Here is a 21,643-nt window from a genome sequence, read left to right as displayed (position 1 = left end):
TATAAATGTGTTTTTAAAATAAATACTGAAATAATAATACTCTTCTGTGTATTTAAACTAATATGTTTTTACTTATTTTATATTATTCCATTTAAAATTAGCAATAATCAAATTTATCTTCTAGTTAACTATTTTATATGTAAACTAAAACAAAATACAATAGATCTGATTGTAAAATCTCTTTTTGTCATTATTATTATTATTATTATTATTATTATTATTTTTATTGTTGTGATAAAATTATCAATATTAAGGCTCTATTTATGCTTCCTTGTTAAACTAGTTAGTTTTTGATAACAATGTTGCATGTTATCTAATTTTGGATTTGTGATTACAATGTGGATTTACAGATAATACCTTTTCAGACACCTGTATTTTAGGTTAACTGTATTTTTAATTTGTTAATTTGGACCAATTTATTATGTAGATGTACCTAAAAGATTTACATTAATAATTTAGATTTAAAAATCAAAATTTTTATTTAAAATTAATTTGTTGGTATTTTTATTTTTTAATACAATAGTGTTACATAAAATGTTCTGTGCTCTGAAACAATATTTATTTGTGGCTCAAAATAAAGTTAACTGGTATTATTATAATATTATTAATGTATGTGAAGATTACTATTTTTTTAGATTTAATATATTGTATATATATATTATTACATACACAAATATATCAAATAAATATACTTATCCATATAAATATATTTTTTTTTTATTGTATTATTAATAATTATGATATCATTTGAAATTAATGTACATTTTCCTATAATACCCTTTCTTAACAATATATATATAACTTATATGTTTTTAATTATTAAAAAAATCATTAAAAATTTAAAAATGTATGTAGCCCGCAAATAATTTTCAAAAATTACATTTGGCCCATTCTACAATCCTAGTAAGAACCGCTGATATATAAACATAGTGATTTTTGAATCCCCATCAAATTTCCTTTAATAATATGTGTCAATACTCAATAGTAAAAAAAAAAAAATAATTATATGCTAAAAGTATTTTGTAAAAGTTATTTTATCTTAAAATATTATGTTGTGTATGCAATAAGTACGTAAAAATATCTTGAATATTATTTTTTTTATGATACATCATTAATTACAAATGTTATGTTATAAGTTTTGAAAAATATAAACAGAAAAAATAATAAGATATTAATGTTACACATTTTAATAAGCAATTTAAATAACTAAATTGAGTTTTACCTATAGTTTAATCCATATTATAGTACCTAATAATATTTATAAATTCTTCTATAAAAAAAAATACATAAAAATAAAATACAGTATTATTTACATAATAATATGTTATGTATATTGATTTATTAAATATCAAAGAATAATGATCTTCATTCATTACATTCTTATAAGAATACTTCATTCCAAAATAAAAATCTATGAATAAAGAAAAAAACACATTTAGTTGAAGTATATTATTATAGATGCTCAGATTTTTATTTTTTAAATATTTCATTGAGTAATTATATTATGGTAAAAGCTAAAGAGTGAATCAGTATAATTATATACAAATAATAATTAATAAATGAATTGCTATATCCATAAAACAACTTCAAAATACTTTAGACTGTTTATTCTTAAAATGGTGTAAAAAAAAATTAAAAATGACAATTAATATTCTTTAAATTAATTTTTCAAAGAAAATCTGTCGTTAAGAAATTTCTAAACTTTAAATATTTTTTTTCATTAAAAATGTAGTTTAATTACATAATATTATGACTTAATAATTTTATAAATCTAATAAATTAATATACTTAAATCACTATCAACTTTTTAAACAAGAATGTTATAAAAGTCTATTAGTGGATATCAAAATAGTTGAATATTAAAATAGTATAATCCTTTATATATTATGTATATTGTGTAATGATAAAGTATCAATTAAATTATTGAGTAAGTATGTAGCGTTAATACTATAATAGTATAATGTACAAGTTTAATACAAAGCTGTAATCAAACGTTCACACATTAAACGATAAGTTATATTGTTGAGTTAAGTTTATATAGCAATCAAGATTATCAAAATAAATTTAATAACCAACTAATCAGATATAGATACTCCTTGATTTATGCATAATACCGTCTACATTTTGGATAATATTTGTATTTTTTCTTATTAATTTAAGATAAGTTTTATTATGCCCTAAAAACTTAATAATATAAGATACAACTTGACTAAGTTAGACAAATGAAGTCATTAAACGAGCAATTTTAAATAATCATTATTGCACTTATAAAGTATAGTTGCTAATATTTATTGTATAATTATTAACCAAGGTGATATACTTATTTCATATTGAATAATATTAACGACTATTTAACATAGGTATTTACATATTATATAGTTTTAGCATTGTGTATTTGTACACCATACCTATAAAATAATATAATACTAAAATCCAATATTATACCCTTTGCCACTTTGAATAATTTTAAAGGTTAGGTTAGGTGCACAAATACACAATACTAAAACTATATTCTATTATGGTCAAATTTCATAAAGTCACAATAATTTTTGTTAGCACAAATTATACATTAGCATAGTACTGTAATTACAATAATGTATCAAACAAAGTTGCTTAGTTGACAGAACCTTTTTGTATGTCCAAGGTTATAATATAAATTATTTTTAAGCTGATCACGTTTGTTTTCTCTTTACCTAATACCTTGCATTATAGTAAAAGCAATTGAATAATAATTGATTGATTTAAACCAATTCTAAGTGTTTATGTCTACAATAATCAAATTCAATAATTAAAAACTAGCGTTTGGCAAGTTCCTTATTTAATCATCTTTGTTTTTTTTTTCATTTTTACATTTATACTTATAGAAATACTGGTTAAATAAAAATATAAAAATATTCTTATAATAATAAATTAAATATTGTTGTAAGTTATTTATTTTTGAGTTTAATTTTTAATTATACATACCTACAATTAGGTACATTATTTTGTAATTTACTACTTAGTTATTTTAGTAAAAGGATTTATAATATTGAATGTAGTTTTTCTTTTAATCATTATTTTTTAAATAAAATAAATTAATATTATATATAAATAATAAATAGATTATAAAGTAATTTTGTTCTGTTTTAGAAGAACTAATTTCTCATAAATAATTCATCTTCTAGTCTGTAACGTTTAATGGTCATTACATTGGATTCAGTCGAAACAATCTCTTGACAGGAGCGCTTGAGAACATTGATGACTGATGTATTGTACTCTATAATATTTTCATAACATCTGAATGAACTTTTAAAAATATATTTTAATTTAAATTACTTAAATATCTGTGTGAATTGAAACTCGTAAGGAACGAAAAATTTTGTTTTTTTTTCTTGATAAAAAAAATTTGCTCATTTCCTCAACGGTAGTTAATAGTAGAAGACTGGGAGATATATTACAAATATAATGGCCCAAACCCATTCTATACCAGACTTTTTATTTATTGATTTTAAAAGAAATTTTTTTCCATGGTTAGGTTTTACGTACATGTTTTATTAGGTAGTATACCCAATCAATAATAAAAATGATAAAGTCTTTAGGATCATTAAAAATATACTAAATATTTTATTGTGATTATAGCAGTGACTGCATCATATACTCAAGACTTTAATTTTAATAAATTCTAAATAAAAAAAAAAAAGTAATAAAAATTGGTTAACAAATATAACAAAATTTATGTTAACAATTAACCTTTTTACATAAATAATAAATAATTATAAAATATTTAATACTATAACTCCAAACATTAAATATATTTTCAGAAATGATGTAGTTTAATAATCTGATAAGTAGAGTTACTAAATATAGTCAATAAAAAGATTGAAAAAATAACTTAGGCTTAATCTGTTCTTTAAATCTGGTATCAGTGATGTAGACATTTTTAAAATAAAATGTATAGGGTTAATATTACAAGTATTTGTATATTATTAGTATACATATTTATAGTATGGTTATTTTGTCTGATCATGAATTATAAAATAGTGACACAAAATTGAAAATCTCAACATTTATTGCACATTTTGGCTTGAAAAATATAATTTAAAACATAATCAACATGATCAACTTTTATAATTATTTAAATATGTTTATTATGTTAGTTTAAGATTTTTAGGAATTCAAATAAAAATTGTTTTAACTAGACTACTCAACTTAAATAATAGTCTTAATAAATTAAAAATATATTTTTTTAATTATCTTGAGCCTCACTAAATTAAAATTGAGATGTTGGATAATATTAATGAAAAATAATTTTACAAAATTTTGCTTTCAAAAAATAAGAATTTACAATAAATAAAATAATTAATGGCAGTTTTAAACAAAAATATGAAAAAATGAGATCAAAAAGTATATAAATTCAAGACAAAGGACTAAAAGTCATATTATAAGCTTCAAATTGAAAGTCATTTCTGTATTTTAATAAAGATCTTTTTTTCATTAATTTTAAAATTAATGAATAATTTATTAATAATTTTTTACCAAAAAGTGGTAAACATTTATATCAGACATTAATATTATAATTTAGCATTGCTTAATTCAAAAACATGGATGATACGAGTAAACATTTGATAAATTTCTACCTAAGTAATACATTCCTATTTTTTTTTCTATAAATTGTATGAATCAAGCATTGACATATGTTATTACTTATTCTTATTAGCTCGATAGTGGCAGTTTAAAACTTCTTGGTATTTAAAATAAATGTATTAGTAATATTGTCAAATGTTCAGTGGCTTCCAGTTCGGTGTACTACAGAACACTAGCACACTTGAACATCTAGCCAGTCTACCATTAGTTGTTAAAGGTTAAACAAACTTTGATGGTTATTGATCCATTTTATTTAACTAAACACAAATTAAAAATAAATAAATAGTTAAAATATTATCAAACATTATATTTTATTTGTTATTATTATTATTTAATTAAGTAGTACAAAATACGAGCAGTTTTATTGTAACAATATTTGTAGTGAGATCATTATTTATAATATAATACATATAAAAATTATAAAACATAAGAAGTAACAATATAAATAAAAATAGATACAGTAAACTCTTGATTAGGGTGGCACGATAATAATGAGCAAATTCTCATGTTGGAGGCAAAACTTGATAAAAAGTATGTCCATCTCCAAAAATCAAAAACCTCTGGGTGGAACGGGGCATTGTCATCAGTATTAAGAGATGTTCTTTAATTACTTTTATAATATACATGGATACATAATTTCTCATAGCTTTGCGGAAGACCGCAGATAATCAAGAATTGACTGTATTGTGTTACAATTTAGTAGTAGGTAATTAAATTGTTAATTAACAATTAATAGATATTTAAATATTTATGTACATGCTATTAAAAGTCATAAAAAGTTTAATAACAATACATGAAAAATACTGAAAGCATTCTAACAGTAAATTAATTTTTATAATTGAGTTAGCTTATGGAAATGATAACCGCAATAAATACAAATCATTTTAAATAACTCATGTCAAAGGTTTAAAGAAAATAGAAGTTATTACATTATCTTGTTAATATTTCAAATAAAAAAATCTTAAAACTATTAAAAACAAAAATTTAAGACAGGAACCATTTTGATATTTCAATAATATCTAAGTAGGATTAAGTTGGAATAATAATCATAACCAACAGCTTAACGATCCATTGAAGAACTGTGCTACCACTAATAGGTTTTTCATTTTTCTCTATCTGAAGTCCACTCTATTGTTGCATTTCCGATTATTAATCTCATATTTTTTTTTACAGTATCTTTCCATCTTTCAGTATCAGTTCTTGGTCTACCAAGTGGTCTTTTCTTATTTATATTTTACAAATAGAACATTTTTATACAACCTTTTGGCTGTCTATACATATCCTAGCCATTCTAAGAATTTATAAATGCAAATATAAATTCCCTTAAAGAAAATACAGCTATTCATTATGTATTTATTTGTATGTTCCTAAGTAAATACTATATACCAGTCCATAAATGTTTCTAAGACTTTATTTCCTATATCACAAGTTTTTTTGTTATCTTCTTTTTTTATGGATCAAGTCTCATAGGCTTACTATAATAGGTTACTATAAATCTTGGAATAATAGTAGAAAATATGTATATACATTTTACATAATATCATTGGCAGATAAAAAAAATAAGAAGATTAAACAATGAATTAACAAGGGCCAACAGTTGGATCATGCAAGCAAACATGGGAACTTGACTGTTGAACAATTGTAGGTAAATCCTGAGTCTCGTTTGGCAGTGGAACTGGTATAGAACATGGTTTTTCAGATGTTTTAACACATTTTATTTGGTCGTCGACAGTTTCATGTGTTTCTGTAGTTGATAATTGGACAGGAGAAGCTGTATGTGAATGCTTGTACTTGACAGAATTTTCGCCAAGAATAACAGAAGCATGTGTTAGTAGTGGCAAATTTATTTCAGGTGATAAATTGCCTACATTATTATTCATCTTTTGACACGCATTCAAACCTGTAATAATTGAAAATTAAATTTTTAGTAATTTAATTAATTTTCAAAAATATAGTTCATTTACTTTCATTAAATAATTGTTCTTGACTTCTTTTAGTGGATTCACCAGTACCACTATCTTTGCTGTTTGAAGAATCCAATGATTTATTATCGGCACTATTGATTAAATTTGATGAAGGGCGTTTTGCTCTATACACAAAAAATACCCAAATTGCTGATATAATTATAATGCACATAATTATAACTATGACAACCACTCCGAGAGTATATTCGTGAATTAAACTTCGATACACTAAAAAATTTAAAATTCAATTGAAACAATATAATCTTAAATAGCATGTAATATTTATATTATGTTTTTATTATACAAATAATACCTATAATATACATTTTTATTTTTATTTATTATTAATACAATATTTTCATAAACATTTTAATTTTAGAATATAAATAATAAATATGTTGCTTTATTTTGAAAAATGTTGAGTAATTTATTTAATATACCTAAGATTTCATCTTTAAAATTGTGATTTTTTTTTATTTTACTAGGAAAGGATATATAACTATAAGAATAGTTAGACTTCAGTAAATAAAAAATGATAAAAACTAATATTATTCACGTAATATATAAATGATCTATAGATTGTGTACAGAGTAGTTAAATACTTCTTTATAATATTAAACAATTTTATGTATTATAACAATAATTGGGTTATTAATTTTAATATTATGAAGTATAATTGTATGTTTAAAAGAAAATTGAGTTTGTTTAAAGATAAAATGTTAATAACTGATAAAATATCTATTTAAATGGTGGTAATATTTATAAGTCAAAATATCATAAATTTTTAGTAAAATTTACTATTTTATGTAACAGAAAAAAAATTATACATAATTTAATACATGTTGTTTCCATTTTACTAATGTGCAAAATAACAAATTTAAATCAGGAAAATCTATTTGGTGTAGTTACTATATTAGGGTAAATTTACATGTTATAAAATTAATAGGTAAGAATATTATCTAGGGCATCTTATTTGATTTGTTTAATATTGTAATTTTAAGTAAGTTACTAAGTTATGAACATTTTGGTTGTAATATTTTATATAGCTATAACTCACTATAAAATTAAAATGAAAGCTTATAAAATGCCCTAGATAATATTAGTTCCTACCTTTAAGTTAGATAATAGATAAATTGACTATTATATTAAAGTTAACAGCATACAATGGATTCTGTTAAACCTAAGTGTTATATAGGAGTATGGGACTGAAACAACATATGTGGGCTTCCCCTTAATAACTATTATTAGTAGTTCTGTTTTTAATTTGACATTATTTTTACTTTTTATTTTACACATTCAATCTTATTTTTAATAGAAACATAATATTCAAGAAAAAACTAAATACATATAAAATAATATTTACATGGCATAACTAGAACATCAACTTTTTGACTATTTACTCCTAAAGAATTAGTTATTTCACATTGATAAGTGCCAGAGTCATCTGTATTTGTTTCCATTATAACTAAAAGTTGATTTTCGGCAGTAAAAAAGTGTCTATTACTCAAGGTAAGAGATACACCATCTTTCATCCATTTTATTTTTGGTTTTGGAGATCCATAACTTAAACATTCTAAAACGACTTCTTCGCCAACCCTAACTTGTTTGTTGGACATTTCACTTTTAAACCAAGGGGGTTCTGTGAAAAAAAACATTTAATAATAATAAATAACAATGTACAAAAAGAAATGTAACTATAAAAAAAATAATTATAATAGTATTTGTATACCTAAAACATTAAGTGTTGCATTTGCAGCTATCATTCCAGCAACATTTTTGGCAGTACAGCTATATATGCCCATGTCAACTAATTTTACATCAACAATTAAAAATACATCATCTCTAGCCATTACTTTCATACGGCGTTCTTGTGCTGCTGGAAAATCAGTTCCCCCATCTTTTTGCCAAGATATTTGAGGAGCTGGATATCCATTTGCAGCACATTCTAATTTAGCAGTAAGGCCAGTCTTTACCGAACTATTTCCGGGGACTTTAGCAAAAAATGGATAAACTAAAAATAAAAAATAAAATAAATATTCAACTATTATTATGTTAATTACATTTGGTACTTACCAACAACTGATAAAACTGAACGATTAGAATAAGTAATACCAAATTCATTAGAAGCAACACATTGATATTTACCACTTTGGGACATTGATATATTATACAAGTTTAAAACAGAAAATTGTGTCATACCATTAAACTCTAAGGTTGAGTAATGGTTTGTAGAAATCAATTCCAAATCGTGGTTATCTTTTTTCCAGATAAAATTAATTTTTTCAGTTGATGAAGAATTTACTCCACATTTTAAGGTAATGTTTTGCCTTTCGAGAACCATTTTCGATTCAGGATGGAATATTATCATGGGTTTTGGACTGTTCTCAACTAAAATAATTATAAATTAGCTTTGTAATAAAAAATTACAAATTATTAATACTTACGACATGAGAAGTCTGTTAAGGATATTTCTTTCAAATTTTTTCCTTTATTTTTTTCTGGGAAGCCACAAAATGCATTTATGTAATCAAATGGTAAATTTTCAATTATATTTGGTTGTTTAAGCCATGACATTGAGCAGTCACATACAAGTGAAGAACTATTTAAATATAGATATTCAAGATTAGGCATATATTTGAATGCTTCATCCTGAATTTCTAGGACATTATTTTGAAGTAAATTTAATTCATCTAGGTTGTCTAAACCAGAGAATGCTTCTTTTTTAATGAATAATATTTTGTTATTAGCTAAACTTAATTTTTTCAAATTTCTTAGACCGATAAAAGTTTCTTTTGCATCTTCAATAAGCCATGACAAATAGTTGTGATCCATTTGACTAAAAAAAGTAAATATAGTTTTATAAAATAAATATGTTTCACATATATTTAATAAATAAAGAATAATAATTTGTATAATAGTAACAAATTAGATAGACGAATAAAAAAAAAATTGTAAATTTAAATACAAAATAAAATTAAAATATAATGTTAGTTTATTTATTAATGGAAAAATTTAAGAAATAAATAGTTTAATGTTGTTATAAAACTAATTTTCTATAAATTAATATCCTGAATAAATTCCCTACGATTTTTTATAGTAGATACTATTGAAAAAAAAAATGATAAAGATTATTATATTATAATATTTATTTAACATTATTATTATTATTATTATTAACTATATAAATATAACTTACAGTATTTGTATCATAGGTGTATTATTGAAAGATCCTTCTTCAATGAAAGATAATCTATTATTATTTAAATGTAATTTTTGTAATTTCCTTAAATTTTCTAGATTACTTTTTTCAATGTACTGTAGTTTATTATAGGACAAATCCCTAAATAAATAAAACGGCACATTTTCGCATTAATTAAAATATAAATATCATGGTTTTTACTAATGTATTATTAATATAATACATTCAAAAATAATTACTGTAACAAAATATAATATTGAATAAACGACTTACAATTCTTCAAGCTCTGCACAATATTCCCATCCGCTTTTGATTTGATCTATTCTGTTATAACTTATATTTAAGTAGACAAGTGAATTCAAACCATATAACCAGCCTTTGGATATTTTGCTCAAATTATTATCTTCTAAATGTCTAAAATTATAAAAAAAGGTTACAAAAACAATTTAATTATGTTGTCAGTTTTAGATATTATATCATATAAATATAAATAAACATACAATGATTGTAAATTTATTAAACCAAAAAATGATCCATCTTGTAAATCTTCAATTTGATTTTGTCGAAGTATCATTGTTTTCAAATTCACTAAGTCCATAAATAATAAACCATGAATGACAGTTATGTGATTTCTACTTAAATCGCTAAAAATAACAAATGTTTTTTGTAATTAATGTTATAATTAAAAAAAGTATGCAAGATGCATATATAAATATATAATCAATAAGTACTTACAGTAATTCAAGGTTTTTAAGTTTTTTGAATAATCCTCCAGGTAAATTGTTGAGCTTATTATGAGATATTTTTAATTCTACTAAATTTGTCAATGTGTCCAAGCAATTTGCACTTAAGTTGGTGATTAAATTATTGTTTAAATTTCTAAAAAAATACATAAAATATACAATAGATTCCATAAAATATATATTTTATTATTAATAAAAAATATGTTTAATGTTTACTAACAGTATTTTTAAGTGTGGAGACTGTGGAAAAGAATTATCATCCAAAAATACCAATTTATTTTTATTCATGTCTAAATTTTTTAAGCTAGGTAAATTCTCTAAAGCCTCCAATTTTTCTATTTTATTATGTGCTCTGTAAAATTTAAAAATAATTTAATATTAATATTATAATATAACTTTTAATAAATTATAACAAAATTAAACTTACAAATTTAAATTATTGATATTTGATTTGTTTACAAATATTGGAAAAGATGAGATTGAGTTCTTAGTAAGTTTCCTAAAAATACAAAAAAGTAAATTATTGGATTTATAATAATTTGTTGAATATTGAACATAATTAGTCTTTATCATTTTAGTTTACATATTAGTACAATAGGTACAAGCAAGTATGACCAATGAAAAAACAGAACAAATATATTATAGCCATTACAGTTATATTATTTTTGATAAATTAAAAAAAATAATTGTTAGAAGTAAATTGATAATGTTAAGGACTGTTGCAAACTCTTGAGTTAAATTAAATATAAAGAAGATGCTTAATAGGTGGTGGGTGCCTCCTTACTGATTACATCTATGATAGAAATTATAATAGTTATATAATTAGTAAATAAAAAGCTGTAAAATAGAGTAATTGAGATGGTAAAAATGTTTACTAGACATTCCTCAAACGCTTATGGATATAATAATTCAAAATTATTAGCTAATATAGAAGTTAAAAAATTATTAATGTATAAATAAAAAAAAATGACAGGTGATTTAAACAACATTGATAAAATCAAATTATATAATCATTTAAAAAATATTAAATGTTTTTATAACTATGTACGATACATATTACACAAGAATTTTATATTTTTATTATAATTTATAACATGATAAAATAATACATTACACAATTTAAATAGATATTAATATTGATTACTTACAATGTTGTTAGAAGTAAGTAACTATTAGTATCGATTGTCATAGTTCCATCAATTTTATTTAAGCTCAAATCCCTGAAAATAAAAATATTAAATTTTACAATTAAAATGTTGTAGATATATAAAATATATATTGTGATAAAATAATCATTGATTATTTAGATTAGTTATTATAATAAAAAGTACATTTGATACTATAATATATAGTATAGTCAAGTCGCGATAACTCGAAGTTGAAAGGAGATAAAAATTCGCTTCGAAATATCTAACTCAAATTTATATAAATCTATATTAATTTATATTTATTGGGGAATAAAAAAAATTTTGAGTTGTCAAATTTTTTTGAATTATAGAGGTTTGAGTTATCGTGACTCGATTGTACTATCTTTTTCAAGCAAATTATACTACTAAATTTGGATTTGATTAAGATTATTTTGAAATTGATCTTACCGGTACTCTTATTCACGCTAAAATTGTTTTGTTGAATAGCCATACTTATTTTTGTTACCATACTTAGATAAGCCTACTTTTAAAAATTAATTTTGACTTAATAAACATTAGAACTAAAGTTAAAATTGATTGAACAAAATATTATCCAGATCAGAGATCCCCAAACCTTTTGGTTCATACATCCCTGAGCATAAAAAAACTATAATCGCGCTTCTTTTGAATAAATGATACATTTTTTATTAGTATATAATACTATGATAGAATTGTGTATACGTTATCAATATTTACATTACACCTCCCATGTTCAGTGCTTGCGCCTAATAGTTTGTAACTGCTGGTCTAGATAATAATATAGTTAACATAAAGGAAATTTATCTAGATAAAAATAATAATACATTCATCCAGATAAAAATATACATGAATACTATGTTTTACATTTATTTGAATTTGAATCATATAGATTTATAATGGCATAACGAGTAATTATATGACAACTGATAACAATGGATTGTACAGATTACCTTTTATTTTAATCATACCATAAATATTTGAATTATTTTTTAGAATACATAAAAAATGAAACATCATAGCACATTTTAACATTTATACCAATCATACAATTTAATATAAATTAATAAAGAAAAATATATTAATTTACAATATTATCTCACACACAAGAAAAATATTAGTTCTAAATCAATCTTGTCAAATGCTTATATATGCACTTACAGCCACTCGTAATCTACCAATTCCCAAAGATGAGCTATTAACTTCACATATTCAAAAACACATAATACGTGATGTACTGAGCTAAATATTGTCTATTGCAATGATTTTCAACCAGTATGTCACAGCTCTCTGGGGCATTGTTGAGTATTATCAAAGGAGTCGCAATTTTGTAGTATTAACAAAAAATAAAATTGTAAACATTTTTTTATTATTATCATTATTCATATGGAAGCCGTTGTTCAGCCTATCAACCTAACCGTACATTCGATTCCAAAATTCAAAGGAGCCAATAGAATTGAAAACCACTGGTCTATTGAGAACTGAGAACACAACATGACTATCGAGTATTGACAATTTACATTTCACATGTACATGTATGTATCAATATACTTTTTAAAAATATTTAAATATCTAAAATATCATGGTCTCTATGAATTGAATATAGGTTTATTTTTAAAATAGATTGGATAATAATTAATTAATCAATAATTAATATTTCATTAACGCTCATGGAGTGCACAACGCACATTGCACATACATTTTAACGAGACATTTGTAAATTTTTTTATTTTATATTAGTATTTTAGTAACATTGGTTTTATTTGTAACACAGATTTAGTGCTTTCGTCATAGTTCATGTTTGTAATATAATATGAAGATTAAAATAAATATATAATTTATAAATGTAATTTTTTTGTAAAGCTAATATAATATTAAAATTATCTACATACATTTATTTAGACGAGTCCATATTTTATCTATCCTAAATATTAGATAATTTCCAACCCTACAAATGATAGATTGTGTACAAACGGCTAAGTATTGGACAGAAATTTGGTTTACTTACAAAGTTTCCATCCACGGGGGTAACGCTTCTGGAAATGTGTTCATCATTTTTTTGCTACAATCGACATACGAGCCGAGACATTTGCATTTCTTGTAACAGTCTTTCTTGGCGTTGCAAATCGCGGATTCGTACAACAGAGTTGATACGAACAGCAAGTATGCAATCAACATGATCGTATCAAACAGTTATACTACCTATACGAAACGATCATAGTCTCCGACGAACACACGCTGCAAAAATAGTAAGCATTAAGCGTCTTTCACCGGACCATTATCCGCATTCGACAGCGTCAACAGCGCGTGATGATTGATTCTTACACTCCATGCCACAGCTACCTAGGTATTTCGAGGGATCCGTATTTTTCGTTCACATCACGAGTGCACAGACACGGACTGACACAAAACGAATTGCCGGGACAATAAGATTCAAAGCGCGTGGAAGACGTTTTCCGAGTACGCCTACATCATTCGGGTTATTAATCGTCGGCGGGAAGGAAAAAAAAACACAGCGCGAAGCACCGACTACCTACAGCGGCGAGAACCCACTAAGAGCGACGAGCACTAGTGCAGTACGAACATCGACTATGCGGTAATGACTAATGAGAGAATGAACAACCGTTATCACTAATTCATAAACGACGATGATAATGGTTTTTTTTTTTTTTTTGTTTAAATTTAAATAATATTGTGGCCCGTAGGTTTTTGTCAAGGACCTTCCATACACCGTTACCATTTGTGGGCGGGCCCGTTCGTACGAAACTCTACACCGGCGGCGGCGGCGGCGTCGGACACGACCGACGCGAAACCGACGTCGTGCCGAACCGTAAAAACGTATAATAATATAATATAGAAATATACCTGCCCATTATTGTTGTTGTTATTATTATTATTATTATTTACAATAAACACATGCTGTATATTTGTATATTCCTCGGTATCCGATGGTTCGATTTGCGAATTCGTTCGAAACAAATATTTATATATTAGAGTCGTATCTGCACGCGTGCGATATGAGTATACCGAATGATGATTCGAACGCTCGTCAAATGGTTACGATTAATTTACGACATTATTATCAAATCGCAGCACCGAATGCATAATAATTTCATATTTTTTTATGCTCAGCTACCATATTATATTACCATCGTAATATATTTTATCATAAGCGTATATATACTTATACAAAGCCGTGTACCTACACAGTAGGTGTATACAAATATTATAATATAAGTGTTGCGATGCGCAGTCGCGTAGGTTTTTATAAAAACGCGTCCGCTTGTTTGACGACGATTCGAATAATGTAATATTTCTTCTCGAAATCAGAAACAGCTCGTACAGCAGTGGCAAGGTAGTATATTAATATTAAACGCTCTGTAGGTAGTAGGAGTGGTGGCGGTTGTATGTAAATATAATGGTGTTGCTGAATGAATCACTGCATACGTGAACCCACCCACCCACGTACCAACAATAAAAGATGTTGCACCTGGTGTCCTGCGACCTGTTATGATCGTCACCTGCACATAATACTATACGTTTAATAAATGTGTACGAGAGAGAGTTGGCCGCGCATATAACACACTGCAGTCGTCGAACACAATGAATACCCACCTACCTACTTAGATATATTGTACGAAGATACTTGGTGTTAGCGTGACTACCGCAGACGTCCTGATTTTATAATGTGCAGTACAGTACCGATTTTTCATAGTTGTTATTCGGTTAAAACGTCTGTGTGCCAGGACTGTAAAATGTACCGATTTTAACTGTTAAACGTCTATGGTTTTCGTCCCGATTTCGTGGTTTCTATATATGCAACCACAGACATATTCATAATAAGAATAAATATTTTTATTTTATTAGTATCCCGTATTTTACTTTATTTTAATTTTGTCCTTATAAGGAGTTATATAACTCATATACCTATGGTAATACCTGTCCGTTTCAACAAACATTATATCTGGTCATTTATTTATAGACTTGGTGTATGCAACATGCAATCATCACTTGTTTAGTATCGCTTTAAATTTACTTAAACTATATTGTCTATATTATAATTTATAAGGTGCATAATATATACCACGATATATTATTACCTATTATTTGTATACTACTCTTATGATTGTGAGTAATGTGTATACTTAACATGACGAACACACGTAATTATTATACCTATAGTACGGTTCGTAATCGTCAGGATTTACGATAGGATTGTTTCTCACTACATATAGGTAGCAACTTTAATAACGCCAGTACTTTGCGTTATTTTATGAATAAAAAAAGGTAACCGATTGTTATCCAGTTAACGTTATAAATTCATGCATTTTATGGATAATGGATAAACATGGATTTAACTATGTAAAAATATAATTATTGCTGCAATTAGGCATCTTTATAATCTTCATGGATATGACATATATCAACACGGTGATATTATTACTTAAATCACAAGATCAAATAAGTATTAAAAATAATAATATAAAGAAATAAGGAAGTAGGTATATCGTACACAAACATAATATTACGTGAATAATTGTTATTCCGTCAGTGTTTGTGAGGCAATCAGTCCATGCTGAGTTAGGTATTATGATTTGCCTAATAAATAACCCCGTGAAAATATAACCACGGAAAAAATAACCCCATATGAGATTTTGTAAGATTTAAATGATAATAATTGTTTAATATTCAAAACTAAAATGTATATTTTAATTAATACGTGTATGAGAATATTTTATAAAATACAGTAAAACCTTACTTAACGGATACCTCCGACACCTGTATACAACGGACACCTCTCTTAACGGACAAAATGACCCGGTCCCGGTAAAAAGATAGGCATTCCAATGTATTTCGACCTGTCTATAACGGATTCTTTTTTATTACGGACACTGACACTAATATTTTACCCCGGTGATTTCAGAACGGACAAAAATACTAGTTCAAATATAAATGTAATATCATATTATTGTGCATATACGAACTACGAAATAGTGTCAATACAGAGCGCAATACGTGAAAACACAGATTACGGGCGATTGCATTATCGGCGATTTTGATAACGTCGATTGCGAGTACCTATTGAATTTATGAAGTTGAGATACAATTAAACAGATATAAATCCAGAAATAAATTGTAATACGTATAAAAGAAAACCATAAGTAATTCTAATGTTTTTATTCAGTTTCTATAGGTTTGCAGTCAGAGTTTACATTTTTTTTTTTTAGCAATGGCACTTATTGTACCGCGTAAATTTTTCAAGTTAAAACAAAAGGTGAACATTATTCGTTGTAAAGAGTCTAGCGGTTTGTTTATTCGTAAACTTGCTGATAAATATTAAAATTAAATTTATTATGTATATGTAAAATATAATAATATAATAATAATGATAAAGATTATAATAATATGTACAATATTAATATAATATACATACACAATTTTAATTTTTCCTTAAACAGATATATTTCTAATTTTATTTATAAAACACTGAAACCTGTCTATAACGGACAATTATTTTTGTCCCTATGAATGTCCGTTATACGACCTAGTTCTTAGTACATAGATAATGTTCTTACCTAAAAGTTTGATAATAGGTCAATTCACTCTAATATAAAAATTAAAAGCACACTAAATTGTGGGTGCGATGTCCTCTTAAGATATGGTATATCTTAATATATTTATAAGTCCTATATTTAAATTTATATTGTTAAAATATGGACTTCCTAATCTTCCCATGTTATTTAGTAAATTAGTTTGAAATATCAATAATATATAAATAAATTAATAAATAATAAAGTAATAATAATAATAATAACAAATAGTCAATATTTTCAATTACGGTCAATAATATACATATAAATAAAAAAACGTATATAATATTAATTAGAATATACATTTTAGTTTTGAATATTATCATTTAAAATCTCACAAAATTTCATATAAGGTATTTTTTCCGTGGTTATTTTTTCGCGGTACCAGGTATTATTACACATGCAGTAGTCCGAATCATAAAATAAGAATATAATATCAATATATCACAAAGATTTCTGATCTCCACGAGGGGAGGGGGGACAATATATACTGTATAGAAAGGAATCTGCAAGTGTATTTTCAGATTTTTTTTTTTTTGTCACCTGGAGCACCTGTCGATTGATGGACTGGTGAGTCGAGTAGGTACTTATGTAAAATCGTAAACTCAAGCGGTGTAAAATGTATTTATTATTTATTTGAGTACAGAGTACCTAACCTATATACGACTTAAATTGAATTATTTTGAATTATGAATTTTTTTTTAATAATTTTATAAACACTAAATACATTTATAGAGGTTTGTTATATATAAAAAAAAAAAATATTGATAATCTGTTATTAGTTTATTCTCACATATTTTCAACAATGCACGTCGATTGTTTCACAATCGGGTATGCTACATTATAAATAAAATAGTGTATACTGTATATATATAATAATTGGAAACACTATATCAATATTTAACGCCGAGTTGTATAATTATAGTCATTATTTATTTTTTTTATCAAAATGATAAAGATTAAAGAATGAGTATTCTTTAGAATATTCAAACACGATCATTTATTCCTAGTTTCGTAATATTCGCAATAACCTCCCATAACAAGTAGATGATTTACAAAGAAACCGAAGGATATCATATAACAACACCATGTTGGTTTATTTTTAAAATCATTTCTATATCTCTATATCACAGTATCTTAGATATCCTATCTATCACTTACTATATGTTGGTACCACAGATTCAGAGCTTGCGCTAACGTGTAGTTGTGCATAAAATGTGCAGTTCATAAAAAATAAAATGGTTTTTAATTCTTAATAATTAATTATATATGTCTGTGAGCTTATAACATAGATATAATTTGACATTATTTTGTTTTCCAAATGAATTAGAAATTGATAATTTATCTATGAATATCAAGAGATTTAATCTACTACGGTTTTTAAGATAAACCGTGGTCATGACCATTGCGTTATGCCACCAAATATTGTAGTTGTGCTTAAATTAATAACCATCGCCAAATAGAAAATAATGTTATTGATGAATAGGTTGTCATAAAAAAGAAAAAAAAAGTTAAAAATTAGATCAATATTAATTGTTGTTAATCAAAATATAATTTAAGGAATTTTGTTATTTAAACTGGCAATATATTGATGGTCCACTTCATAACTATTCAACCTTTATGTTTGAAAATTATATGAAAGAACTTAAGTCATTTGTAAGGAAACATTATAACTAAGGCTCGGAAGTTGATGACCTTAAAACATTAAAAAATGACCTAAAAATATTATAAATATTTGTTTCAATCGATAAAAATATATATTTTTTTAATTGTACTGTATTTTACTATAAAATTCTATATACATTTATTAAAGTTTACGAATTACTCAAAATATGACATAAAAATGACAAAAAATGTTCTTAAAAATTAAATAAAAAATTACAAATATAGTAGACGTAGACGAGCACTAATCAAAGTTTTAATTTTCGGAATATCAAAAATATTACGAAAAAATAATAAAATTTAGATATAATAATACTCACTACAACACGACAACGATGACTGTAATTGGTGAGATAAAATCGGATAAGTACTAATCTTAGTCCGTGGTAATTTCAAAGTTTTAAGTAAGTTATCGGTATAATGGTCGATAAGAAACAATAAAAAGTGAACCGATGTGAGATTGTGAGATCAGTAAAATTGACTAAAAATGTGAGAAAATTACCTAAAAATGTCAAAAAACGACTTAAAAGTAATAAACACCAAAAAATAAAAAATAAAAATTAGTTGTTCAGATTTGCATATTAATTAAAAACATTTGTGGCCAGAAGAGCATCGTCTAAAATGTTCAAAAAAAAAAAAATGCAAAATGCATAAATTTCCGAGCCCTAATCATCACTATCATCAATATCATTAATCATTATTAATATTATTATCATAATTTATTTATGATGTATAAAATATTATATTATATTTATGATAGTATGTGTCATATATTATACGCGAGCGAAGTGAGCATCAAATTTATTCACTTCTGAAAAACAAACAAGGTGTGCAGCTCTAATATTTCTTTAGCGTAAGATCTGCACAGACTTCTATATAATATATAATGTATTATATAGAAGTCTGTGGTTGGTACCAAGGTAAGACCCAGTAGGTATAGAGTATACTGTATAGGGTATATTAAGTGCGAGTACATTAACAAATAAGAAATCGTAGGTAAGTTTGATAATCCAAACTAAATTTTACGATGCAGGTAACGTTGCAAAAAAAGTGAATGTAAATATATTTTGAAAATTCCATTGCATATAGTAAAATATAATAACATATCTATGTACAATTTCAAGTTCCCAGTTCTCACAAACATTTTTTTAACAAAATAACTAAAATTGTTATATTTTGTATAAATATTTAATTTCATCAAAATTTGAATTTCCAGACGCTTATAATAAAGTTCGAACCTATGCATTGAGTCCAATACAACTAAGTTTAGTAGATAGTCTTTACCCAAATAGGATAGTTGTATGTGTAAAATTCAGATTTATTAATCATTTTATACTATAAATTATTAAGGGGCCGAACATCAACAATTGTTTTTTCTGTCTATTTCCCACATAATATAGAAACAAAGATATTCCGTATTTCCACGATTACGACTCTATAGTACAGTTTAGATCCTAAACTTATATATATATACCGTATAAATGTATGATTTTAAGCGGGACATTTTTGTAGGCATAGGAAGCACAATAAAAATAAGTTATAAAAGAATAAGGTTATAATAAGTCTACATAGCTGTATAGGTAAATCTAGAGATTAAAATTTCTTGAAAAAATGTATTTTTGGATAAATAGAATCGCTAGAACATGGATTTGGAATATTATGTTATTGAGTATACCGTCCGATTTGAACGTCGAAGGAGCTAGGTGTAGGCAATTCTATAAGCATATGCGTTTGTATGTGCGTAGTAAGTGCCTATAAATTTCTAGAATAGTAAACCAATTTTAACATCTTAAATAATACGAAAGGTAAAAATGACACATATAATAAGGAAATTAGAAACAAAAAAATACTAAGCCCATTATGAAGAACGTAGCTTACATTGTACGAGTTTAATATAGCAAATAAATAAAAACCAGACCACACGTCTCAATGGAAAACCTTAGGTATTCACCATCATAAGGAAACGGATCGATTAGAATACCAAATGTTACAGTGAAATCACTATCATTTTGCCAAGATTCGTCATACCCACAACTACTTCTTTCATGGGAAGGGACTATTTATCAGGATATCGAAATAAGAGCTCGGCAGGTGGTTAGGGATATCGAAGTCAGATATCTAGAGCCCGGTCGTTATACATCACTTATAGCTGCAAATATTGACTTATACGTAAATTATAAATTGTAATTTGTTTTAGAGAAGGCATTAAGTCGAATAAACATATTTTATATTATCGACAAAACATAAGTATTCATATTGGCGTATGATACATTTTCTGAGAGGTGGATCGTAAAATGTGTAACCTAACCTAACGAGGTTCGTCAAAAATAGTTCACACTATGACAAAAAATACATTATCTACAATATACATGACGTGTAAAGTTTGTTTTTTATACGCATTTCAAGTTTAAATTTATACGATATTAGATATGTGAATGAACAACAACAATTTTAGTTATTTAATAAAACTTTGTAATATAAAAATATTATATTGTGTTCTTATAACTTTTATTTAATTTTATTAAATTTTACATATACTGTAATTTGAGTACATTCCTATGAAAGATCTAATACCATTTTGTGTTTTTTCTTATTTAAACTTGGTAACTGCTTTTATATTTTAATGTCATTTTTAAATTTTGTCAAGTTAATAAGCTGTACCGTGACTTAATGATTCAATTTTAACATTAAATAACAT

The 21,643-nt window shown here is 25.2% G+C and overlaps 1 protein-coding gene across 2 annotated transcripts; it reads right to left on the bottom strand.

The window, feature by feature from the left end:
* Positions 1-5,956: 5,956 nt before the first annotated feature.
* LOC113558672 (leucine-rich repeats and immunoglobulin-like domains protein 3) lies at positions 5,957-14,318 on the bottom strand. 2 transcript variants are annotated; one of them, XM_026964165.1, is made up of 15 exons: positions 14,018-14,318; positions 13,701-13,930; positions 11,678-11,749; positions 10,957-11,028; positions 10,750-10,881; positions 10,522-10,665; positions 10,287-10,430; positions 10,060-10,200; positions 9,784-9,927; positions 9,032-9,423; positions 8,661-8,975; positions 8,317-8,598; positions 7,951-8,226; positions 6,588-6,815; positions 6,204-6,523 (listed from the first exon to the last, which is right to left on the bottom strand). In XM_026964165.1, the coding sequence occupies exons 2-15, from the start codon at positions 13,868-13,870 to the stop codon at positions 6,204-6,206; spliced, it is 2,832 nt and encodes a 943-aa protein (XP_026819966.1). In that variant the 5' UTR covers positions 13,871-13,930; positions 14,018-14,318. The 2 variants fall into 2 exon arrangements, with proteins under 2 accessions (XP_026819967.1, XP_026819966.1); XM_026964166.1 differs by lacking the exon at positions 14,018-14,318 and having other exon boundaries at positions 5,957-6,523; positions 13,701-13,870.
* Between the last annotated feature and the right edge of the window lie 7,325 nt (positions 14,319-21,643).

Source organism: Rhopalosiphum maidis, chromosome 3 (assembly GCF_003676215.2).
Source record: "Rhopalosiphum maidis isolate BTI-1 chromosome 3, ASM367621v3, whole genome shotgun sequence".
NCBI classification, from domain to species: Eukaryota; Metazoa; Arthropoda; class Insecta; order Hemiptera; family Aphididae; genus Rhopalosiphum; species Rhopalosiphum maidis.
The sequence above is the reverse complement of the archived record's forward strand: the minus strand, read 5'-3'. Positions and strand labels throughout refer to the sequence as shown.

Coding starts and splice junctions, on each gene's coding strand:
- LOC113558672 (XM_026964165.1), bottom strand. CDS start 13,870: ATGTTGATTGCATACTTGCTGTTCGTATCAACTCTGTTGTACGAATCC. Junction 11,750..13,700: donor CCCCCGTGGATGGAAACTTT/GTAAGTAAACCA, acceptor TTTTATTTTCAG/GGATTTGAGCTTAAATAAAA. Junction 10,431..10,521: donor CTTAAAAACCTTGAATTACT/GTAAGTACTTAT, acceptor TGTTATTTTTAG/CGATTTAAGTAGAAATCACA.